Below are 14,718 nucleotides of genomic sequence, written 5' to 3'. Positions count from 1 at the left end.
AAGACACCTACTAATAAGTGGGGTGGCCAAGATTTGAATCCAGGTAATCTAACTCCGAGGTCTATGGTCTCCTGCCTATAGACAGGGTTTAATTCATAAAGGGCTTTACATGCTATACTAAGGAATTCTGAGTTCATTCTATCAATGTCTGGAAGCCATTGAGGTTTTTTTAATTATAAAAGTGACATGATCAGATTTTTATTTTTAACTCAAATGGTATTTGGAAGATGAATTAGAAGGAAAGACTAGGTGACAGGGAAGTAGAGAAAAGGGTGATAGAGAGAGAGGCAAACAGCTTCTAGAGTCCATGTAAGAAATGATGAATCCTTGAGACAGGGCAATGAATCAGGGAACATATTCAAGAGGTATGTTGGTGGAACTTGGGGATTTGTTAGATTGGAATGAGGAATAAGGAAGAACAAAGTATCTGTGCTTATTTCCATATTTCTATCTTTGGTAACCAGGTTAAAGTTAGTGCCAGAATCCATGACAGGAAATATGGAAGGAGTGTTCTAGATACCAGCCCTGTATTCTCACACTAAAAATGCCTTTATAGTTATTTAAGAGCCCTTACATATAAAACATAAGTGTATACAGTTATACCCTTATGGTTGCTGGTTACATACTCAACATAAGGGTATACAGACATACGCTCATTAAAGTCTACCATTTCAGATTCTCAGGTATCACGACCAAGTCATTAATGTACTTTATGTACATTATACTTTACTGTACTTTATGTACTTTATGATACTTTAATGTACATAGCAAAATGCCTGTCTTGTTACCAGGTTTAGATTTTTCCTTGCTTAGTTAGGATTATAACTAATATATCCAGATAGTCATTTCAGAGAGCCCATTCTACTGAAGGATGATTTCTTTTTCAGTGACACTGCTAAGTAAATTCTGATTCCATCTGCATTCAAAAGTGATCATGGTCTCTCTGTGTCCTGGTCATTGATAGTGCAGGGAGAGGAGTTGCTGAAAGCGCTTCCCAGTGTTTGGAGGGTCCATTCCTGTGCCTTCCAAACTCTGGAGCTTTCCCACACTTCCTCCTCTCCACCACCTTTTAGGTGTTGTCTTATTGCATGCTCTCTTTGCCTGGCTCAGTGTGGTTTCTATGAGGCTTTAAAAAGGGAGAACAAAAGTGGGTCCTGCCTCAGTGCATGTCTGAGTTGGTTGTGGAACACAACTGTGGTCTTCTGACACTGATCTGTTAATTTCAGCAGCCCTATGTCCTTTTCTGCCCCAGCATTTGAGGTGATTACAGGCTGCTTATGTTCTGGTCTGCAGGCGAAGGAAAAGTTACAAGGTTTTCTTTATGTTCAGAGGTTCAAAATGGGACAGCCTTGGGTGACTGAGCACAAGGTAGATGGAGGGAGGCAGGCTTTCAGTGCATTCACCTCCTAAGACCAAGATTTTCCCAGTGTTTTCCTCTTGGTGAATATAACAGTTTCTTGGGCATGTAAGCAGTGCCAAGTGCTTCTTGTCCCCTGCAGGAGTATCTCATGACTGCTGTTCCATGTATGTGAGAGGTAACCTCAGGAAGAACCTGGATCAGGAGGTCCCAGGTGGGTCTGCATGTGCAGAGGTTCAGTGAGAGGTATCATCTTATTAGCCAGGCATTAGGCCATGGGGCCCCAAGGTCAGTCTTAGATCCAGAGGCTATTGAAGTAAGTCCCAAGGCCATGAGTCAGTGACCCTTGGGTTTGCTGATGTTTCTCCCCAAGATTCTCTTGGTGGTATTTGTGAACACCAGAGGGGCAGAGAATGGAGAAGGAATCCCCACATGAAGCATCCCCAGAGTGCCTCCTGCTCTCCACTCAGAGCATCATGGATCAACTCTTCACATAGGAGATCAGAGGGAAGGCACTGAGGCTGGGGCCGGGGTCCACTTCAGCTGGCTGACAACAGTATCCTGAGAGGCGATGGACAGGGAAGGCCAGCCCCGTGTCCCTCTGCTATGCCTGGAATGACTTTAATGACCAAGATTTTTTCTCTTGAATTGCAGCTTCTCATCACTTTCCTCTCTGCCCACCCATTCAGTAAACCTTAAAGACTTGGAAACAAAACAAAACAACAAAAACTCTGACTCTAGGTTGGCTATAAAATATGAATTTTTTTAAAAGGAGTAGCTCCCAGACAAATAGGCTTATGATATTTGGATGTCTAGGCTTAATATGCATTGTATATATAGGTTCTTGGGCAGAAATGATAAACTAATAGATATTTCCAGAGTTGTTCTATAGTTATTTTAAATTCTTGTCCACTGTTGGGGCGCCTAAGTGGCTCAGTTAATTAGCGTCTGCCTTCAGCTCAGGTCAAGATCCTGGGGTCTTGGGATCGAGCCCTGGGTCTGGCTTCCTGCTCAGCAGGGAGCCTGCTTCTCCCTCTCTTCCCCACTTGTGCTCTCTCTCGCTATCTCTGTCTCTCTCTCAAATAAATAAATAAAATCTTTAAATAAATAAATAATAGGGGCGCCTGGGTGGCTCAGTTGTTAAGTGTCTGCCTTCGGCTCAGGTCATGATCCCAGAGTCCTGGGATCAAGCCCCGCATCGGGCTCCCTCCTCCGTGGGAAGCCTGCTTCTCCCTCTCACACTTCCCCTGCTTGTGTTCCCTCTCTCGCTGTGTCTCTCTCTGTCAAATAAATAAATAAAATCTTTAAAAAAAAATAATAATAATAATAATAATAATAAAATTCCCGTCCACTGTCCATAAACAAAGCCCCATGAGTTTGAAACCCAGTCACACAGGAAAATGCCAATGTCAATTGTACTAAGTGAAACAAAAGTTGTACAGAGGAAGTTTTATTTTTGTACCTCTAAGTGGAAATTATACAATGAATAGTAAAATTGCATATAAAATTGTGTTAATAAAGAGAAACTAGATTCTGTAATTTTTAGTATCATAATTATTTTCTTCATAAAGCAAAGTAATATAATTTGTCCTAAGTCTAGCTTACTAATCTCTTAAAATTAATTCACAGAGGAATTTGCATGTGTCATGTTCTTCATTTATATACACTCACAAAAGTTCAGAAAGTTATGAATTTGTCAGTGATTCCTCTCTTCTTCTACTCTTACCATTCATGTAACAATTGCTCTTTCCTTTGAGAAACTCCTTATATATGATACATTTGATTGGAACCAATGCCAAGGTCAGATCTTTCTTAAATCAGTTCTTCATAGAGAATACTCTGGTCAAATTCTCTGTCAAATTCTCTTCTTCATCAGCCAGGGCACATCTTTCATTCAGACGAAACCTCTGTTTGAAATGCCGCATTCATCACTAAATGACTAAAAGCAGAACTAGGATAATCAAAAGTTCTTTATTTTATCTTCATAAATGTATAACTTAATGTGAAGGCTGGGAAAAATACTTATTGAGATTGCAATCTAACAAAAAAGGAGATGGAAGCATTGATTGTATGGCCAGCTGATTTTAAAGTTCTTTTATCTTTCTGAAGCATTTTTAAATTCAGAATATTTAAGTAGATTTAATTCTTTGCATTAAAAAATTAAAACTTCTAATGTGTATATTTTATTAAGAGCCATAAACCCACAAAGCTTAGCAATTTCCATTTCTATTTAAAAGTTAATGAAGTGGGAGAAAATGTGCTTCACCACTAAAGAATTTACGGCATAGTCAGAGAAACCCAAGGGATGAGAGCTGACATTGAAACTACAACCGAAAACAAATTTTTTTCAAAATAAGTCTGTCTGAATTGATGGTTACGGGGGGGGGGGGGGAAGCACAGGATGGGTTAGCTAGGTGATGGGGATTAAGGAGTGCACTTGTAGTGATGAGCACTGGGTGTGGTATGGAAGTGCTGAAGCACTATGTTCTACACCTGAAACTAATATTACACTGTATGTTAACTAACTGGAAGTTAAATAAAAGCTCTTTTAAAAAGTCTGATAAATGATCCATATGCTTTATTCTCTCCTGCCTAGAAATTCTAAATTGGAAATTCTAAATGTGGTATCCCACAACAGAATTGTGAAAACAGAGAAAACGAGTAAATGAGATAATAGACTCAGTTTTGAAAACTTAAGCATATAAATACATTTTTTCTTTTGAATCCCTGTTTTCAATCAAGTGAATTTTGAAATTTCTTAAATTCTCAAGTTATGTTAAATAAGTTTTCAAGAGTGACTACTAGTGCTCCATAAATTTAGGCTGAATTGAGTTGAATTGCATTGCGTTGCCTTTTATGGGGGGAAGAAATTCCCTCTCCCTACTAAATAACATGGAGAACAGTTGTAAATAGCCCTTAATCTGAATCAATCTTACACCATGTAATAGTCACATAGACCAAAGTACTGGCTTGATTGTCTGGAGTCTGATTTTACCTCCTTCACAATTAAGATACATTGTCATTTTTGTTTACTATCTAAGAAAGTGTTATGTTGCTCTGCATTCGTCTCTGAAAATCTAATTTCTGTTCAACTATCCATATGTGACATAAATTATGTTATAAAAGTCTAATGTGTATATTAGAACCAGGTTCTTTAATTAGTATGTATACTGAGTTACAATGCAACTACTTATATTACCAGAGTTTTAATTAATGTGATTCACAACAATAGTAATTATACTTGAAGAAAAGTGTACTTAAAGGAGCTGTCTTTAAAGATACACAGTGCTCTCATAAGGCAAAATCTACCTCATCTCTTTCTATAAAATTTGAGCCAGGAGCTTGTAGTGAACCAAAAGAAGAATGCTTTCCTCTGTGAGTAAGTAAACCTCAACAGTAAAGAATACCGTTACACAGTAGACCACTAAAGTGAGATTCAGTTTCCTGTTCTCCTATATGCTCTAATGATTGATATCAAGAGCCTATAGATATTCTATATTGGCTATAGTTTGTCTCTCTGTATTATTCTCAATATTTGTGTTGTTTGTATATTTTTTTTCAGTCAAGAGAATCTATCCCATTAAATGACCTAAAGTCAGAAGTATCACCCCGGATTTCAGCAGAGGACCTGATTGACTTGTGTGAACTCACAGTGACAGGCCATTTCAAAACACCCACCAAGAAGACAAAGTCCAGTAAACCAAAACTCCTGGTAGTTGACATCCGGAATAGTGAAGAGTATCCTTTACACATGTGGTTTTAAAGGATGCTAGTGCCTTACTCATACTGTTTCCTTTCCATTTTAAGGGTGTGTGGCAAAAACAATGAACATATCTGGGATTCCTCTGAATTCAAGTAGCTAAATAACTCTCAAACTAGATGCCAGAATAGACTTGCATAATATAACATTGCATGACCTTAAAATGGTTTCCAGATAACACCAGATATTGGGACATTTTCTTGGTTTTTGTGTTTCTCTAGTGTATATTGCTGTTCTTGGGGGTATTTGAATCCTTCTTGCTATAGATAAAATTTTGGCAAAGATGAAGACTATTTAACTGGCCTATTTCGTAGCCTAGAAAGAGAGATTGACAGATCTCAACTTTGAACTTATATTTATTACAATTTTCAAAATATTGTCTTTAGAGAATATATTAAAGTATTTTTTACTGACATTTTACTATTAAATATACCGTAACTTCTTGGGATTTTGCTTGGCATTAAAGTATGAACAGTTACAAAATAGTAGCAGTTTAATCTTTCTGCTTATATCTTCATCTGTCAGATTCTCATGAAGCATGCCTCGATTCTCCATACTCTAGAATATAGGTAAAATGATTTTCAAAATTTTTTTAACAGGATAACTCCCTTTAAAATAAATTCTTTCTTAGAAATTCATTTCATAAAGTATAAATGAAGAAATTTTAAGTGATTTTCTTCATAAGTTAATATTTATATCATTTACTAACTATAAATGAGAGTTCTATGAAAATGAGGGTTAATAGATTAGTGGTTTCTTATATGCTAAAATTGGCATATGAGTTTTCATGTGCATATTTACAATCACAATTTTTGAAATGAAATTTAAGCTGTACATTTACTGAACTCCTGAAGCAATCCATAGAATCTTAGATTATTAAGAATACAATTTGGGAGCCTGCTATTCCAAATGATACATTTTTGTGAAAATTTACTACTTTTTATTTTCCCTCACTTGTGAAAGACTACTGAGTTTGGAGAGAGCCTAAATGTTTATGTCCCTCGTTGTTAGGTCTTCGGGGATACTGGAAGTTCCTTAGCAGAGTAGATCAGTGGATTCCCAAAAGCAGCATTAAATTCCACTTGACAGGTCCAGGAACTCCTGCTGTAAAAGTTCTTATCTGTTATTTCAAGGGTTTAAAATACATTTAATTTTTTAACCTTATAGCTTGTTTCTTTTGGTTGAACCTTTAGTCATAGTCTCTCATAAAACCATCAAAAAGTGTAGCATTATAGTGCCCTTTTAATTTTATTTTTTTAAAGATTTATTTATTTATTTGAGAGAGAGAGAGAGGAGGGAGGGGCAAAGGGAAAGAGTCTGCAAGCAGACTCCCTACTGAGAGTGGAGCCTGAGGCAGGGCTCCATCCCAGGACCCATGAGATCACAACCTGAGCCAAAACCAAGAGTCAGATGCTCGACCAATTGAGCCACCCAGGCTCCCCACCCTATTTTAATTTTAAAGACTACTTCTAAAATAATTAAAATACCTTATATGCACATCACTCACTTCCTTTCAAATAATTTAAATAACTACTTAAAATTGTAAAATACACACAATATGAGAGTGACATTCAGTCCAAAGTTTTTCAAACCTCATAGTCTGATTTTTAAATTACTACTCTCCTTTGTTTTCTTCAGGATAAATATAACTAGAACAGCGGAAAGCAGAGCAGCTAGCCTGATCATTGTTCTCTGATGAGTATGGATAAGTTGCCTAACATAGGAATGCCTTTGTGTCATCTGACAATACGTGGCTCATAGTTGCAACTAGGGAGAGACCTGGGCTGGTTGTTTTCGTCTTTACAATCACGGGCTGAACGAAGAGAATCAGTAGTGCTTTGTGCCATTTTGGGGGGAGTGGTCCCAAGGGAATGAAGAAAGAAAAATAAAGTCACCCACCTTTTATAACCCTCCCAAAGGACCCAACTTGTGAAATTTTCTAAATCCCCTTTTGAAAGCCTACTTTAAAACCAAAGTGTTCTTAAGTTGTGTTATTTATCCTTACAACATTCTTAAGTTTTGTTGTTGTTGTTGTTTTCAGTATCCTCTTATTTTATCACATACCTGCTTTGTCTCACCTCTAAACACCAAATGTTGGCACCTGTGTCTCAATCACACTGCTTTGAGAAGAACCACAAGCTAAACTATCCAAGAGTGATTGGATGTCATTAGGTCTCTTTTAGTATCAAGAACACAGTGAAGAATGAAGAGCTGTGGGTTCTAAGAACCCTTTTCAATGAGGTATCTAAACTACCTACCTATGGCCTTCCAAGGCTGAAAAACCTTTTATAATCTCTAATGATGCATACCATTTGATTACACTATGAGGCAATAAGTAATATTTCTTTCTGTTAATCTTAAATTCTATTCTCAAGGAATTAAAGGCAAGGGAAGAGTGTTTCATGGTAATGAAGAGATTCATAAATTTAGTGCTTCAAATTAATATATTAGAATGTGGTGTTTGATTTTTTTAGATGTCATCATTAATAGCAACCAATAAATATTACTGTCTTTAGTGCTGTGGATAATTTTTTTAAGAAAAAGGTATAAAATATAGTTCTTATTCACTAGGTTGCTTTTAGTATAAAGAATATAAAACATGAAAATATTTTGTGTGGGAAATAAAGAGTAAAGACAATGATGTATTAAGTGCCAAATGAGTGGTACAAAGAATGTATCAGCAAAGAAGTAATCTCTGGATAACAGAAGGAGGTAAGTATAGGGTTCATATCTTTCTAATCTTTATAACCCCAGCACCAGTTTTGGCTCCTAGCAAGTACCCAGAAAATATTTATATAAGGAAAACAGAAGGGTGGAGGACACAGTGCCCCAGTCTCCTACCATTACCTTTCAAAGTTATAAAGAGTTGGCAATATACAAGCCCTTGTACATTCTATAAGTGCCCAGTGACTTCTGAGGCCTTTCTTCCTTTAAACCCAGAAGCAAGACAGTACTTACAAGTCAGTAGAATCAGAATTTAGAGCTAGAAGCATTCATTCGGTTAGCTTGGTATATTCTAGTCAATAGTGTACCAGAGTTTGAGGATTTGTTGGTGAACAAAATGACAAATTTCCTGCACTCATGAAAACTGTATTTCAATTGGAAAGATAGATAAATATATCTATCATAAGATCTTAAACAGCAAAAAATGCTATATATAAAAATAAAGCAGGGAAAAAGAGAATTATAGAGTTCTATAAAGTATTCAAGGAAAGCCTCTCAAAAAAGATAGTATTTCAGCAGAGCTAAATGATGTAAAGAGGCAGGCTACAAATGATAGGAGGAGGAACATTCTAGGCAGAAGAAAGAACAAGGGCAGTGACCCTGGTGTATGAACATGCTTGGCTATTTTGGACCAGGAAAGACACCAGAAATGTAAGAGATTAAGTCAAAGGAGATAAAATCACTGAAGCCAAGAGAAAGTATAGGATGGTCAGAAGTCTCTGCAATGTGGTTTTAGAGTTAGTAACATGCCCTCAATTCCTTGGATACCTATAATTACTAATTCCTAAAAATCTATAATCCTCAATAATCTATAGCAATGATTAAGCTCTCCCAGTGTACCAAGCATGATGCTAGTTGTATGATGTAGATTCTGCTAATATCTCTATTTTACTGATAAAGAAACTGAGGCTTAAAAAGGCTAAGCAACTTGCCCAAGGCCATACAACTGGCAATTGGTAGAGCCAAACTCATGTACCTGAGCTTTATGCTCCTAAATTTTATGCAAGTGACTATTTGGTCTCTGCATAGGGTTGTTAAGCATAAACAACACAGAGACAAATGAGTGAATATAAATCAATGACTGAATGAGACATGTACTGATTCCAAACTATGTGTTTAAATACTACACACATTCCTTCAAATCTTACACACAAACTGAGCTATTACTTTCAGTGCCTTATATAGGGGGGCCTAATCCCTAATAAACAAATCTGCCAATATTTGTCTTTATATAGACACAGTCACATATTCAAGGAAAACAATTTTTTTTTCGTTTTTTGCCAATTGAACTCTTTTTTTAATGAATCAGTCAACTATTCAATAATTTATCAACCATCATATGACAGTTAATTTTATGTGCCAACTTGGCTAGGGATGGTGTCCACATACTTGTTCAAACATTTTTCTAGATGTTTCTTCTTTTTTTTTTTAATACTGTACCTTTTATTCCCATGATGTATTCATTCCATAATTGGAAGCCTGTATTTCTCTTGTATATTCTTGCCTCCTTTGTCATAGATAAACTGACCATATAAGTGGGGGTTTATTTCTGGGCTCTCTGTTTTGCTCCATTGATCTATGTGTCTATGTGCCAGTGCCACACTGTTTTGATTACTACAACTTTGTGGTGTATCTTAAAATCTGAGATTGTGATACCTCCAGCTTTGTTCTTCTTTCTCAGGGTTGCTTTGGCTATTCAGGTTCTTTTGTGGTCCCATACAAATTTTAGTATTATTTGTTCTAGTTTTGTGAAATATGCTATTGGTATTTTGATAGGGATTGCATTGAATCTTTAAATTGTGTTGGGTAGTATGGACATTTTAACAATATTAATCCTTCCAATCCATGAGCATGGAATGTCTTTCCATTTGTTTGCATCATCTTCAGTTTCTTTCATCAATGTTTTATAATCTTCAAAAAGTACCTCTTTAAGCTTATTCCTAGGGTTTTTTTTTTGGGGGGGGGGTTGGTGCAATTATAAATGGAGTTGTTTTCTTAATTTCTCTTTCTCCTATTTTATTATTTGTATATAGAAATGCTACTTATTTCTCAGTATTAATTTTATGTCCTACAACTTTACTGAATTCATTTAGTATTTCTAGTAAGTGTTTGGTGGAGTCTTTAGGATTTTCTATGTATAGTATTACATCATCCGCAAATAGTGACGATTTAACTTCTTTACCAATATGGATGCCTCTTATTTCTTTTTCTTATCTAATTGCTGTGGCTAAGACTTCCAGTACTATGTTTAATAAAAGTGGTGAGAGTGGACATCCTTGTCTTGTTCCTGATCTTAGAGGAAAAGCTCTTAGTTTTTCACCATTGAGTATGATGTTAGCTGTGGGTTTTTCATAAATGGCCTTTGTTATATTGAGGTATGTTCCCTCCAAACCCACTTTGTTGAGAGTTTTTAATCATGAATTGCTGTTGAATTTTGTCAAATTCTTTTTCTGCATCTGTTGAGATGATCATATGATTTTTATCCTTCGTTTTGTTGATGTAGTGTATCATGTTGATTGATTTGTGAGTATTAAATGACCCTTGCATTCCCAGAATAAATCCCACTTGAGAAAACTGAACTATTTTAAATATTGGAAAGCAAAGTTAGAACACTTTGAGGGAAGCATGTTAGAAAGGCTTTTTTCTACTAAATAATTTAATCTCTTAAAAATATTCTTCTATTGGGGTGCCTAGGTGGCTCAATCAGTTAAGCATCTGACTCTTGATTTCAGCTCAGGTCATGATCTCACAGGTTGTGAGATCAAGCTCCCCAGAGAGCTCCATGCTCATCAGGAAGTCTGCTGGAGAGTCTCTCCCTCTGCCCTAACCCCCACTCGTGTGCTTTTTCTCTTGCTCTCTCCCTCTCCCTCTCTCGCTCTCTAAAATAAATCTTTAAAAAAATATTCTTCTATTAACTTTTCCCCAAAATTATTACTAGATTCTGGTGTTTTAAAACTTAACAAATGAAAGCCTATTGAATTCCTTATAATATTTTTTTAAGGGAATTATTTTTATAGAGTAGTTTTTAATTCCGACTAAGGTAAATCTTTGCAATTAAACTCTGGGATTTATGTGACTTTATCTCTCTGTTGAATAAATTAATAAATATTTAATACTAGTATACTTTTAAAATAACTTTCTCTTGCCAACAAAATGTAGTCCTATACAGTAGAGAGAAAAACAAAAAACATCAAAAAAATTCTAACACCTTTTCCTTCTCCCAAGGAAAGTAAGTTATTTTTGAAGGTCATTTATAATATTTTTCAAATTGCTTATAGTCTCTGTATATAGTTTTTATCTTCTATTTTGCTTTTATAATAAGATCATTTAGACAGGAAATTTTCGCTAACAATTCTTATATCTTCATATAGGTGAAATTTTTTTCGTAATTTGTTCTTTCAGGAGATTAAGAATCTAAAATTAAGTTTTATCTCATTTTGTTTACCTATGTAAAATAATTGAAATGATTGTTTGTGAAAGGGGGGGCAGTTATCCTTCAGCAAATTAAGTTACTGTCTACCAATGAATTTAAGAGCTAGCCTTATCACCCCATAGAACCCTCCTATGTGTATAAGGGAGGAAAAGTATCTTTTTCCTCTACCCTTCTAAGTTCTTGGCTGGGCCTCTGTAAGAGAAGACAAATTAACAAGAGAAAAGCATACAAATTTATTTAATGTAAGGTTTACATGACATGGGAGCCTTCATAAGAAAATGAAGATCTGAAGAAGTGGTTAAACCTGAGAGTTTTTATTCTAGGCTTGATGAAGAGTGGACAGTGGCAAGAACCTATGATAGGGAAAAGTGGGTATGAGTTAAGTTTAGTTAAGCTAAAGGAAACTTAACAAGGCCTGTTTGTTCAGATTCCTTTTAGTGTCCCTCTGTCTTAGAGATAAAGATATCCCCATCCTCTTAGTATAGGGAAGGCATCCCTCAGTTGAGAGTTTTATGTCTTGATTCAGGGAAAGGTCAGAAAGTCTTTTCTGCACATGCCATTTCTCAAATTCCTTCAGCTTAAAATATTCAGTATACCAAGATGCCATATTTTGGGATAGTATACCCTGAGCCCCATTACCTGAAATTCTGCTAAAACTTTAGTCATTTAGCTTATAAGTATTCCCAGTTAAAATATAAATATCCTGCAAGAGGTAATATTTTAATCTATTGTCAATTTTTGTGATAGTAGGTAAGGAGAAGCATATCAACAATCTGAGGGAACTAACCCTAACTTCAATGGGGCCCAGTAATACAAGTAAGGAATACAGAAAAGGAAAGCTGGAGAACATGAAGACAGACTTTACCCACTTGACAATTAAGACATAATCCCAACTTTCAAATAAGGAGGAAATCTAGAGATAATCTAATCTAAATTCTTAATATTAGAGCTGAACAGTTTATGTCAGAGAAGCTAAACAGCTAAGTTTCTGTTGAAATCACATTTTATTTTTATAAGAAAGAAACATGAAAGTTAATCTAGGCAAAGGTTTAGGTCAGTTATTTTGTTCTAATATATAACAGGGATTTCAGAGCAAACAATAACTGCATAATTTTTTGACAAAAGATATTTTAATGAAATTAGCATTTATAGAGATAAAGGTTACTCACAATACTTAAAAGTTAATTCACAAAAAAACTACAGCAATTCCAAAATGGTATGCAGCTAATATAACACAGCTTTCAAAAATAGAAAACAAAAATGGACCAAATAAAAAGTGAATTCTAAAAGCTACCATTAGAGTGGAACATTTTTTATACACCACTCTCTGGAACAGACTAGAGGAACATTCAATAACCACAAAGTCTTGAGCAAAACAGTTGATGAGCTGGACCCAGTGACAGAACACTGATAGCTTTAAACATTCTTTTCAAGCTTGCATAAAACACCTCTGAAAATTGACTACATACAGGGCCAAAAAGCATATCCAAACATTTCAAAAAATTAATACAATTCTATAAAGACAATGAAGCTTGGTTACAATCAATAACAAAAACATTAAAAATACAACATATGGTAGAAATATATAAACACATTTGAAACAATCAATGTCAAACTACACACTGTAGTGCAAATTAAATATTTATTATTGAAAATTAACAAAATTACTAATTATCCAAACTTTGTTAGAGATTCAGCCCTAGCAGTACAGAGAGAGCCAAAGCTTCAAATGCTTACATAATAGAAGAAAGTCTGAAAAATGGGTTATGCATTTTTAAAAAGATTTATGTATTTCAGAGAGAGAGAGCATGAGCAAGAGGGGCACAGGGAGAGAGAGAGAGAATCTCAAACTGACTCCATGCTAACCGCAGAGCCCGATGCAGGGCTCAATCTCACCACCCTGAGATCATGACCTGAGCAGAAACCAAGAATCCCAAGCTGAACCAACTGTGCCACCCAGGCGCCCCTGGGCTATGCATTTGATTTGAGGTCGGAAAAGAATAATAAACACAGGGGCACCTGGGTGGCTCAGTAGGTCAAGCCTCTGACTCTTGATCTCAGCCTAGGTATTGATCTCAGGATAGGAGAATTCAAACCCCGCCTTGGGTTCCATGTGGGTGTGGAGCCTTGAAGACTACCTCTCTCTACTGTCCTCACTCTTTTTGTTCCAACCATGAGATCAGACTGGGTATAGAGAGTTAATAACCCATTGTGCTCAGGTTCTTATAGTTCCTCAGTACTGCATCTTTATATAAGTTTCTCTAAGAGGAGTCCAGAAAGTCCTCTCCTCCAAGGTGAAGTCCACAGCCACAACACCGAAAGTCACAATCCAAATAATCCAAATAATCACACATGTGCTGGCTTGAATCAAGGAACATCTTCAATGTTCACAGGACAGCCAGGAGCACCAGGGTCTTGAGAACCGCCGGGCTCGGGGCCGGCAACCTGCCTTGCTCAGCGGAAATTCGCTTCCTCCTGTCCTTTAACGCCCTCCTTGCGTCCGGGCCTTCTTTGCACGTGGCCTCACCAGACTCAGGTTCAGCCGCATGACGACCATTGAGAGTTGCCCCGTGAGGCGCTGAGCAACCCCAATAATTGCATATTTTAAAGAGGCAATAAAAGTGTTTCTCATATAGTGGCATAAATTTCATAAGTAATGTTAGTAACTTCAAAGATAATACACAAGCCGAACTGTTGTTTTTTTTAATAGTTCTAAATAGAGTTTCAAATTTCTAGAGTTCATATTAAGAGTGGTCTTAATCATGTAAATGTGGGACCAACTGATATTATCTGTAAACAGAAATACTTTGAAGGAGGGGCGCCTGGGTGGCTCAGTTGGTTAAGCGACTGCTTTAGGCTCAGGTCATGATCCTGGAGTCCCGGGATCGAGTCCCGCATCGGGCTCCCTGCTGGGCGGGGAGCCTGCTTCTCCCTCTGACCCTCCCCCCTCTCATGTGCTCTTTCTCAAATAAATAAATAAATAAAATCTTTAAAAAAAAAAAAGAAGTACTTTGAAGGAATATTATTCTCATATCCTTGTTTTTTCAGCTTTATTTGTAAAGCACTTACTTTTTTTTAATATCAGAAGCTATAGGAAAGACAACCTCAGGCTTAATTTTTTTAATTTGAAAAACACATAAACTCAGTTGTTTTTATTATTATACCACATTATTCATTCTTAGTCAATGCTAGTATTGCTCTTGTGTCTGTGTCCTGAAGAATTAGTTTCTAAAAATTTCTTCAAAATAATTTAGAGATACTTGTGTTCAGAGCAGAATAGATATTAAGGAGGTTTAGTAAGATTTTTTTCATCCCATTTGGGTCTAGGTTCAAGCTACCTGAATTAAAATTTGTAGCTAGTTGTATTCCCATATCTGAATAGACCTTGCATAATATGGGACTATATGGTAGCCACTGCTGGAATGTCTCCACTGTCTGGATTAA

The 14,718-nt window shown here is 36.2% G+C and overlaps 1 protein-coding gene and 1 non-coding gene across 5 annotated transcripts in view; both read left to right on the top strand.

Moving 5' to 3' along the window:
- The window catches only part of TBCK (TBC1 domain containing kinase), a 227,149-nt gene that overhangs the window by 182,208 nt on the left and 30,223 nt on the right, over window positions 1–14,718 (top strand). For all 4 annotated transcript variants that reach the window (XM_035030232.1, XM_035030235.1, XM_035030233.1 and 1 more), the window contains one exon: window positions 4,920–5,095. In XM_035030232.1, coding sequence (XP_034886123.1) covers window positions 4,920–5,095 — 176 coding nt within the window. The remainder of the gene's footprint in view (window positions 1–4,919; window positions 5,096–14,718) is intronic.
- LOC118027150 lies at window positions 915–1,048 on the top strand. The gene has a single exon (XR_004683776.1). It is a non-coding gene; the product is annotated as a small nucleolar RNA SNORA71 (small nucleolar RNA).

Source organism: Mirounga leonina, unplaced genomic scaffold (assembly GCF_011800145.1).
Source record: "Mirounga leonina isolate KUSES-001 unplaced genomic scaffold, KU_Mleo_1.0 Mir_357, whole genome shotgun sequence".
Lineage (NCBI taxonomy): Eukaryota > Metazoa > Chordata > Mammalia > Carnivora > Phocidae > Mirounga > Mirounga leonina.
Note: the sequence above shows the minus strand (reverse complement) of the source record. Positions and strands in the feature narration are given on the sequence as shown.